The following is an 11,064-nucleotide window of genomic DNA, read 5'->3' as shown; positions in this document are numbered from 1 at the left end:
TTGCTTGATCTTTTTTCTATACTCTGCTTTTCTGAATTCTTTTCATATCTCTCATTCTTTCACTGTGTTATCCGACTGAGACTAACTCTGCAAAACATTTTACTATGAGGAGTAGAATGGATTTCACTCTCGTCTTTTTTTTTTTTTTTTTATGGCCTTGGCTGTCTAACAGTGAAAGTGTCACACACACACACACACGTGTACTCTACTTCTTATAATTTATTCTCTGGAACTGCTGGTATTACTTAGCAACCATTCCATTACATCTAGCTTCAGAGCAATAAACACAAGCATGTCACAGTGTTATTGGAAATTAGACATATCTTATTGGATATAACACCCTCATACTGTAGATCTCTACAAAATTGAAAAAATATATTACCTTACAAATTCTACAATATAGTGCACAATACAATACTTCATGAGGAAAATGTCTTAATAGAATGTGAATTTGCAGTGGCTTAAATATAATAGAAAAATTTTAAAAAGAAAAAGAAAAAGAAGTCAACTATTAACTATAAAGTAACTATGATTTATTTGGCTTTCATTGTCTTCTTCTAAAAGGTGAAAGAAACAAGCAAGAGTGGTTAAATGGAATAATTTAGCTGTGGGGTAGTGCTGTTATTCACACTTCCAAAGTTCAGAGTAAGCAATGAGCCACACTGTCATGTGCCCTTGTGCCATACTTCTGGTACTTCTGCCCCTGGGTTTAATCATTCTACTGTGTTTCAAGTGCATTTTACACATACCTTACACTTGACATAGAAACTCCAATAAAGACAATAATAACTGCAGCACATACAATTTAAAGCAGAATCTTCATCCAGGTTACATCCAATGAAGGAATGTCTAAATCTTTTTTTCTATTTTTTCTTTTTATCTTCTCCATTTATCTTCTCCATCAGTAAGATCACTACTGAAACTGGGGTAATGCTGTTAAATTGGCTGTGGTTGTGTGAAATTGGGGCAGAGAGAATGGATGTGTAACTTTTTCTCAAGTCAATTAGCTATTTCCCACAATCCTCTTATTAGGCCAACAGTGTAGACCTACTTTTGAAAAAAAAAAATGGGACACATACTTTCCCTTCAGTCCTCCTTGTGAAACTAGTTTGGAAAGAATCAATTAGTACAATTCTTCTACTCATGAAAATTTAAATGTAAAAATTTTTACTTGGATTACCTCAGGGCCTAGCCATAAGTTAGCAATGACATCTAATCTAACATACACTGAATTTGTAAAATAATTTAAAATGGGTTTTAAAAAAGTAACATGAGCCTACATGAAGGAATTTAAGTTCATCAGGGAAGCAGGGGCTGTTTAGCTCTAAGTTATTTTATAACTTTCCAGGTTAGAAGGAAGCATGTACTGTATGTAAAAATATTCATTCATTCATCTTCAATAAGTGCTTTATCCTGGTCGGAGTCATGGTGGATCCAGAGCCTATCCCAGGAACCCTGGATGCAAGGTGGAAATATACCCTGGATGGAAGCCAGTCCTTTTCCTTACACCATGCACACACATTCACACACTCATTCACACCTAGGGGCAATTTAACACAGCCAAGCAACCTCGTGGCATGCTTTTTTTGGGAGGAGAGAGGAAACCAGAGAAGTTGGCAGAAACCCACACAGGGAGAATGTGCACAGAAGCTCACACAGACCATAACCCAAGCTCACGATCAACGCCATTGCTATCCACCGCTTGTCAAAATAGTACACTCCTGGGGGAAAAAAATGGGCCAAGCCCAAAATGGCAAAATATTAAGATTTTAATGGTCTTAACAACAAATCACAGGTCAGGAAATTAGCAAGAATTCAACAAATAGATAAAGAAACTTAGTTTGGGATAGCTTTTCCCTTAGATTTCTGTAAATGTTTAAGCCTTGTGGCCCTTGATGGGCTGCAGCAGGTGTCTTTTAAGAAAAAAAAAAAAACATATCAGGAGATATTTTTGGAAAATTTTGTATGTCCAGACATGTGTTAGTTACATGTGAATTTTACATCAAACTGTATAAGAAGACTAGATAAGTGAATTAAGTGAATTTCCCTGTTTCTTGCTTTTCCCCCAAATAGTTCAAATAAGTAAGTAAACGAGCAAATGGTGGCACAGGAGATCTCAGGAGTACATTTGTTTAATTCTTGCTAATTATTTTTGACCAATTTGTTGTTAAGATCATTAAAAGCTTAATATTTGCCATTTTTGACTTTTTTTTTTTGCCCAGGAGTGTATATGCCACCCCCATTTCCTTTTATCTAAAGAGAGGTAAAGATAAAATATATACTAAAATGTGTGATTCCACAATGCACCTGATGATTGTTTATCTGAGATTTATGAAAAGTATTCAACTCATCCAATTTTTTTTTTGCCCAGGAGTGTATGTAACAATGTACTATTTAATACAGAAAAATGTCCCTTCGTACAAATGCAACATGAAACATTCTAAGCACATCAGTATTAGATTCATGCATAGGTCATGAGGTTAAGAAAAGGAATTATTATTAATTAATAATTAATTATTATTTTAAGAATTATGGAAATAGAAGGAAAAATGAGTAAGGAAATTGTAGAAATAAATGTTCGTATTCAGATTTAGTTAAAAATAAGTGTTAATATTCACTTGGGTGCAGTTAGAGCTCAAAGAAAAGTGTTCATAAACCATTCAGGCTAAGCACCTATAGCTAAAAAAAAAAAAAAAAAAAAAAAAAGAAAAAAAAAACACTCATTCATTCTCATTAATCACTTTCTCCTGGCCTTGGTTTTTCCCAGACAAGACGCCGGAAGTAGTACAATCACGTGGGTTTCCTCCTCCGTGGTTGCTATGGCTGATTTGTCTCCATGTCAACGGTAGTTGAAGAAAGCAAGTTTCATCGCAGCGCGAGACAGCGGTAACGTCACACCCCGAGTGTACACAGTGCTTAACCTGTTAATTAGCGTTAGCGTTATTGCTGTCTGTTTTAGATCTCTGTTATGTGCACAAACTAGCCTGGATAGCTAACGCCTGTGTGGTTACTATGTTAGCTTGTTAGCATTTAGGCCAAAACAGAATTGCTTGCAGGCAGTAGGTTTATGACTAGCCAGTAGTGTTAACACGCAGTCCTGGCTACTTTTCCTAAACATTCCGTGTGTAATGTGAATGATTTAGAGCTATCGAAAAAAACGCTGAAGGGAAATTAGCAAGCTAAGCTTACTTGTTTTTAGCATAATACACTGACTTCCATTGTTCTGCTAGCGAGCTAGTCAGCCCAATGTGACTAAGCTAGCTGAGAGTAAGATACCGGTATGCCTAGCTATACATGGCTGTAGAAATATTTGTAGTTTTTATCTAGCTTTTATTTAGGACGAAATTATTCTTGTAACGTCGGTAAATTTTAGATGCGCTATCACTGGTTGTAAAATCCCAGTCCATAGAGTACTTAAGAGAAGAAGAATGCCTAGATTTCTCTTGTTGACCTAAATAATATTATAAGGTTGCTTTCTGGTGTGTACCCCAACAGGGTAGTTACACCGACAGTAAAACCACCTGTCTAATATTGTGTAGGTCCCCTTGTGCGTCCAAAACAGCTCTGATCCGTCGACGAATGGAGTCCACAAGACCTGAAGGTGTGCTGTGATATCTGGCTCCAAGACATTAGCAGCAGATCCTTTAAGGCCTGTAAGTTGTGAGGTGAGGCCTACATGGATTGGACTTGTTTGTCCAGCACATCCCACAGATACTTGATCAAATTGAGACCTGGGAATCTGGAGGCCACGTCAACACCTGTTTGCAGTGTGGCAGGACACATTATCCTGCTGAAAGAGGTCACTGACATTAGGGAATACTGTTGCCATGAAGGAGTGTACTTGGTCTGCAGCAATGTTTAGGTAGGTGATACGTGTCAAACTAACATCCACATGAATGCCAGGACCCAAGGTTTCCCAGCAGAACATTACCCAGAGCATCACACTGCCTCCACCAGCTCGCCTTCTTCCCATAGTGCATCCTGGTGCCATCTTTTCCCCAGGTAAGCGACACACACACCAAGTTGTCCACATGATGTAAAAGAAAACATGATTCATCAGACCAGGCCGCCTTCTTCCACTGCTCCATTGTCCAGTTCTGATGCTCACGTACCCATTGTAGGCGCTTTTGGCAGTGAACAGGGGTCAGCATGAGCACTCTGACCGGTCTGCGATTACGCAGCCCCATATGCAGCAAGCTGCGATGCACTGTGTGTTCTGACAACTTTCTAACATAGCCAGCTTTAACTTTTTCAGCAATTTGTGCTACAGCTTCTGTGGAATCAGACCAGACGGGCTAGCCTTCCCTCCACACACGCATCAGTGAGCCTTGGGCACCCATGACCCTGTTGCCGGTTGTCCTTCCTTGGACCACTTTTGGTAGGTACTAATCACTTAATACCAGGAACACCCCACAAGACCTGCAGTTTTGGAGATGCTCTGACCCAGTCGCCTAGCCATCACAGTTTGGCCCTTGTCAACAGGGCACCACATCAACTACGAGAACTGGCTGTTCATCTGCTGCCTAATATATCCTACCCCTTGACAGGTGCCATGGTAATGAGATAATCAAAGTTATTCACCTGCCAGTGGTTTTAATATTATGGCTGATCAATGTAGTGGTCTATGACTTCTTGTCACGCCTCATATCTGTACTAATACTCATCATGTGCATTCATCTGCACAACATCAAAATATCAGGAAATAATACTTTTAATATCTCTATAAATTAAACTGTTGGCATCCTGATGATCTCATTTAGTTTTCTGTGTTTGTGTTTTTTCTCTAGTAAGAAATCCAAATGGCAGAAACGGGAGAAAGTAAGAAAGAGGAGGCAGACTACAAGAGACTACACAGCTTTCCTCTCATTAGGGTGTGTATTTGGTTTTATTGCAACCCTACACAATTAGTTATGTAGTGTCCGTTATATAATTAGGTTTGTAGAAACATTTGTCAGGTAGCATTAAAGATGTGCCATGCAAATACCAACTCTATCATGGAAAAAAGTAACAGAGGAGAGTTAAATACATTTACAGCTCACCAGTGTTTTGAGCGTACTCACTGTTTTTGCATCATTTTGCTGAACCCCAACTCATCTGATGCTGTGTGATGCTCAGACACCTTGTTTCTCTTGTTTATCTGCATACAGGAAAACTAACAAATTACTTTCTGCTGTTAATTTCTTTACCCAAATTTGAAAACAATTTGTATTTATATCACTAGTAGCAAGTTACTAGTAGATAAGGTTGACTACTTATTTTGCTTCAGTGCCTCATAAATAGATACTAAGATTTAAATTAAGGTTATAAAATTATAATTTGCAAATATCTGATTCAATGAAATTATCAGAGTGTACTACAAAAATGTGTCTTGCATAAACATACAGTATATTGACAGAATTTATTCCTTAAACTTTCATTATAAATGTTTTTTATAATGAGTTTTGAGTAAATAATTTTTCCAAATTTTCAGTACAGAGAAAAGTGTAAATCACACATACACTGCAGATGCAGACGCACTGGAACAAACACTCCCACACAGAGCAGCATGTTACACCCTGTCATACTGCTTTGTTTCAAAAAAGGTCAAGAGACCCATCTGTGAGGGACTGTTTCTGAGACGTCTCATTCATAATGCTACATGAGTTCAGTAATATATATGCCAAAGCAAAGGTCCTTAAAATTCACATGAGCTGTAGAAAATGTGTCCTCTCCCAAAATACTAAATATACAGTCAGGTCCACAAATATTTGGTACTGTTACTTTAGTTGTCTACCACAGTATATAGGAGCTGAAATTAAATAATGAATATGAGCTCAAAGTGAAGACTTTCAGCTTTAATTTAAGAGTACGTTCAAATTGGGTGAACATCATAGGAATTACAGCACTTTGTATATGTGGTCACCCTTTTTTAAGGGTGTAATTGGACATACTTATATAATCATAAATTAAATTGTCATTTTTTCAATACTTGTTTGCAAATCCTATGCAGTCAATGACTGCCTGAACCCATAGACCTCCCCAAAAGCTGGGTTTATTTCTTGGTGATGCTTTGCCAGGCTTTTACTGCAGCTGTCTTCAGTTGCTGCTTGTTCCTGGGGCACTTTGCCTTCAGTTTTGCCTTCAGCAAGTGAAATACATGCTCAACTGGATTCAGGTCAGTTCACTGACTTGAGCAGAACATTCCACTTCTTTGCCTTGGGCAGTCTTGGGTTGCTTTGGAAGTATGCTTCAGGTCATTGTCCATCTGCACTGTGAAGCACTATCCAGTGGGTTTTGAATCATTTGGCTGAGTCTGAGCAGATAATATAGCCCTATACACTTCAGAATTACTCTTGCTGCTTTAGTCAGCAGTCACATTATCAGTAAATACAAGGGAACTGGTTCCATTAGCAGCCATATACTCCCACATCATAAAATGAGCTGGTATGATTCAGATCATGAGCATTTCCTTCTCTTCTGCATACTCTTCTCTTCCAATCATTCTGGTACAAATTGACTTTTGTACAGGCTTTTTTTAAAGATGCTTTTGGCGAACTCTAATCTGGTCTTCCTGTTTTTGAGTCTTACTAGTGGTTTACATGTTGTGGTAAACCCTTTGTATTTACTCTGTGAAGTCTCTCTTGATTGTTGGCTTTGACACAGATGCGCCTACCTCCTGGAGAGTGTTCTTCATCTTGTCTGTTGTGAAGGGGTTTTTCTTCACCATGAAAAGAATGCTTCTGGCATTTATCACAGGTCTTTTGAGCCTTTTTGTGTTCCTGAGCTCAGCAGTGCATTCTTTCTTTTTAAGAATGTACTAAATAGTTGGCCATACCTAAAGTTTTTTCTACCTAATGGTTTTGTTTTGAATTTTCAACCTGATGATGGCTCGCTTCACTGGCAGTCATAGCTGTTTGGACTTAATATTGAGAGTTAACAGCAACAGATTCCACACACATTTGCCACACTTGAAATCAACTCTAGGCCTTTTATCTGCTTACTTGTAAGTGAAATCATGAGGGAATGACGCTCATGTGGCCATAGAGCAGTTGAGCAGCCAATTGTCCAGTTACTTTTGGTCCCTTAAAAAGGAAAGGACTGCATATAAAAAGTGCTGTAATTCCTACAACATTTGTTACAAGATTTGGATGTAAATACTCTAATTTTTACCCTGTTTCTATTGTAGCACACAGACATGCCGGAGGAGATGAGAGTCGAAACCATGGAGCTGTGTGTCACAGCCTGTGAAAAGTTCGCCACCAATAATGAGGTTAGAACTGTGTGTATGATTCCAGGCATGGTCAGGTAAGGGGAGGGGTACTGAATTGGTTCCATACATGGCTCTGTTTTCCAACCCACGCTCGTAGGAGTGTTGACAGATTCTCGGTCTGCCTGGCACAGAGTCCAAACACTTACATCATGCCAGACCCTCATAGTGTAGCCATCTGGACTGTTACTGTAGCCTACTCATTCTGTAAATGCTAACATACATTCTGTTAGCTTTGATAAATTCAGTAATGTGGGTTGGTTGACTCACAGCAGTCTTGTAGTCAAGTCAGGGTTGCCAAATCTGCTAGAAACAACCCCATGTCACTTTAAAACAAGCCCCAAAAAATACCAAAAATCAAACAAAATATGGCATACATAGCTGCCAGATGGCCTTTTCTCATTAAACCGTTGGCCTCTTAGATTGATCTGAGAAATTCACACTATCACACTGTCAACTGACTGCACTCCATTTAGCTCAGCTTTTGTTTAAATAATCATGCTGTGTTTTCAATATTCTAAGAAACCATGCACAAATGAAAAGATAGTAAAGTAAAAACTGAAATAAAATGTGAGTACCGTTACGTCAATGCATAGCAGACGAATATTCACAGTATTATGTCAATGCATAGCACCTCTCTTTCTGACCATTTAGTGCACTTAATGGCTTTAATATAGCAATTCTTTCTACTGGTATAATAACATTTCCTACTTAAGTCCAACATTTCGCATTCAAACATAACACCATACAGTATTTCATAATGAAGCAGCAGTTTCATCAAGGTGTTAAAATTGGCTTGTATTATTGCAAAATTATGAGAATGAGTAGACCAATTTACTGATTCAAATAGCTTACATTCATATACACACCTGAGCAAAAAAAAAAAAAAAAAGAGCCAAATGACAAAATATTAAGCTTTTAATGACCTGAGCAACAAATCATTTGTCAGAAAATTAGCTAAATATTGATTAGATTAGTCATTATTTGGTCATCTGCCACACCTGATGCAGCCCATCAAGGGCCTGATAACAAGCTCATAAATGGAACCGGATTGATAGAGCAGGGCGAGATCTACAGTATTTGTTTAATTCTTGCTAATTTCCTGACCAATGATTTGTTGCTAAGACCATAAAAATCTTAACATTTTGCCATTTTTGGGCTTGGCTCATTTTTTTGCTCAGGAGTGTACAGTAACAAAAAGTTTAAGAAGTTGTTAACAGTAATAAGAAGTGTGTCTGCATGCATATGATAAGAGATCACCTTGTGTGGTCCAAATCAAGTTACATTAAATTAATGTAAAGTTGAAGACTTGAATATTAAGTGACTCACATTATTCTCTTCCTCAGAGTGCAGCTAAGATGATAAAGGAGTCCATGGATAAGAAGTTTGGGAGTTCCTGGCATGTGGTCATTGGCGAGGGTTTTGGATTTGAGGTGACTCATGAAGTAAAGAATCTGTTGTACATGTTCTTCGGTGGCAGCCTGGCAGTGTGTGTTTGGAAATGTTCCTAGCGCTGATCTCAGTCCAGCCTCTTTCCTGTTCATTCACACACTACCTACTTTTATATATTTATATACCTGTATTCACAGTACTGTTTCAGCTATGCAGATCTTTTTCTACTTGACCTTTGTGTGCATGTGTGTTTATGTAACATTTGTATGTCTGAAAGAAAACCTGACAGTGTATGCCATTTATAGCTCACCTTCTCTTCTACTGTCTTTTTTTGCTGTTTTACTTTGAACGCAGGGGATCATAGTGGAGTTGTAAAACTTTTTCTCAGCTTCCACCTCCAGTATTGACTAATAACTACTAATAATTGTCTCAGTGAATTATATGGACCGCTTCCATTTATGGATGACACACCGGCAGTGAGAATTTATTTTACATCTAGGGGACAGATTTATATACCATTCTGTTGGTCCGTGTGCCACTGCAGTGGCACATAGCATAGCAGTGCTGTAGTAATTGAACCCATGTGATTTTTAAAGTGCAGTTTGTAATGTGTAATTGTTTCTCGACCTGTAATAATCACATAATTTCAGAGATACCTTAGAAAAACTGTGATTGGCAGTATTGGCATGGAGTGGATCGGCTAGTGTCTTTATCTCAGGCTTCTGTTTACACTTTTCTGGCCCGGAAATAAGCTCCACCCCCAGCCAGATCAGAGCTGCTCAGGTCTGCCCTCATTTCATGCCTTAGGAGGCACCAGAGGGCTCTAAAAATTACAAACTGCTCCATTAAGAATATGTGTTGTGTGTGTGTGGTGTTGTGTGAGAGAGAAGAGTGTTTGCAGATATCTTAAAAAAAAAAATACATCCATCACAGTTAGTAATACCCCTTCCTTTTCCCCTTCATTTTGCCTGCCATGCAATCTGTTTCAAAGAGCTTCCTCTGTATTTTTTTTTTGTTTTGTTTTTTTTTAAGGTTCACCCTTATCTCTCACTGTTTTCTTTACTAAACCAGCATTTCTATCAAGTGTGCCCTGTAGGTTAACTTGAATACAAGTGTAAATCTTTTTAAATAAATAAAAATATCAATAGATTTCTTAGTTCTGTCATTTAAAAAAATGTGAAGGCTAACACTTACAATTTTACAACACTTTTTAACTTCTTTAGTAAAGATGATAATGAAATATCTGTGCAGCAGTTACATCAAATACTTTCTCCCATAGAATTGTGTTCCACAGGATATTAGGATTGGAAGATTTATGTCTTAACATACAGCTTATTTTAATAGTTAGTCATAGTTCTTGGGTTTTGAATCTAGTTAAAGGTTTGTGGACACCTGACCATCATACCCATATGTAGTTCTTCCCTAAACTGTTGGAAGCACACAATTATATAGGATGTCTTTGTATGCTGTAGCATTACAATTTCCCTTCACTGAAACTAAGGGGTCAAACCAGTTCCAGCATGACAATAATGCCACTGTGCACAAAGCAAGGTCCATGAAGACATGGTTTGTCAAGGCTGCAGTGGAAGAATTCGAGTGTCCTGCACAGAACCCTGACCCCCAACCCCACTGAACGCCTTTGGGATGAACTGGAACACTGACTAAGCGCCAGGCGTCCTCGTACAACATCAGCGCCTGACCTCGCTAATGCTCTTGTGGCTGAATGGTTGATTTTCCACAGCCACACTCCAAAATCTAGTAGAAAGCCTTCCAAGAAGAGTGGAGGCTGTAATAGCACGAAAGGGGGAATAAATCTGGAAAGGGTTGTTCAAAAAGCAGATGGTCAGGTGTTCACAAACTTTTGGCCATATAGCATACCTCACATTACATTTATTTCACAGCACTATACTTCAGTATGATTGCTCACATGGTGTTGATTAATTTTCTAGCAGCAGCTCTGACAGTAAGTCCAGCTGCAAGGCATGTGACAGGTTTATATTAATGCATTTATTCTAATAAATTATTGTTTCTATAGTAGCAATTGAAACTGGGAAGTTTTCTGAAGAGATACATTTTTGGAAGGAGTCGCCAGTGTTACCACTTCGTGGTGGTACAAATGTTTATAGCTGCTACAGTAAATATTAATAAGAACTAATTTGTTTCACAGACATTTCACAACATACTGGATATATAACTGTAAACTGATTAAAATACAATAAATCTTAAAAAATCATTGTTGGCAGAAGTCAACAATCGAGGAATAGAGTACTTCAGGAATAACTGATGTTGTTAATTATTTTCCCATAACAGCACACCCAGCCATGTTTTATTTCTTACTTAGTCAATTAATAGATTATTTTATTAATAGACATTAGGAACTAAACTTTATTTAACCTTTTTTTTTTTCATTTAAAGCACTTTGAAAT

At 38.0% G+C, this 11,064-nt stretch overlaps 1 protein-coding gene across 4 annotated transcripts; it reads left to right on the top strand.

The window, feature by feature from the left end:
• Positions 1 to 2,744: 2,744 nt before the first annotated feature.
• dnal4a (dynein, axonemal, light chain 4a) lies at positions 2,745 to 9,787 on the top strand. Of its 4 annotated transcripts, none has more exons than XM_034309663.2 (5): positions 2,754 to 2,886; positions 3,540 to 3,653; positions 4,788 to 4,871; positions 7,166 to 7,249; positions 8,593 to 9,787. In XM_034309663.2, exons 3-5 carry the CDS (start codon positions 4,800 to 4,802, stop codon positions 8,755 to 8,757), a joined length of 321 nt encoding a protein of 106 aa, XP_034165554.1. In that variant the 5' UTR covers positions 2,754 to 2,886; positions 3,540 to 3,653; positions 4,788 to 4,799; the 3' UTR covers positions 8,758 to 9,787. The 4 variants fall into 4 exon arrangements, with proteins under 4 accessions (XP_026771848.1, XP_034165554.1, XP_026771850.1 ...); XM_026916049.3 differs by having other exon boundaries at positions 2,755 to 2,886; positions 3,540 to 3,665; XM_026916047.3 differs by lacking the exon at positions 3,540 to 3,653 and having other exon boundaries at positions 2,745 to 2,886.
• Positions 9,788 to 11,064: the final 1,277 nt, after the last annotated feature.

Source organism: Pangasianodon hypophthalmus, chromosome 13 (genome assembly GCF_027358585.1).
Source record: "Pangasianodon hypophthalmus isolate fPanHyp1 chromosome 13, fPanHyp1.pri, whole genome shotgun sequence".
Taxonomy (NCBI): Eukaryota; Metazoa; Chordata; class Actinopteri; order Siluriformes; family Pangasiidae; genus Pangasianodon; species Pangasianodon hypophthalmus.
Note: the sequence above shows the minus strand (reverse complement) of the source record. Positions and strands in the feature narration are given on the sequence as shown.

Bases quoted from the DNA above. Each gene is read 5' to 3' on its own strand.
- dnal4a (XM_026916047.3), top strand. From the start codon at position 4,800: ATGGCAGAAACGGGAGAAAGTAAGAAAGAGGAGGCAGACTACAAGAGA. The intron at 4,872-7,165 runs GTGTGTATTTGG...TTTCTATTGTAG, and splicing joins ACAGCTTTCCTCTCATTAGG to CACACAGACATGCCGGAGGA. The intron at 7,250-8,592 runs GTTAGAACTGTG...TCTCTTCCTCAG, and splicing joins AGTTCGCCACCAATAATGAG to AGTGCAGCTAAGATGATAAA.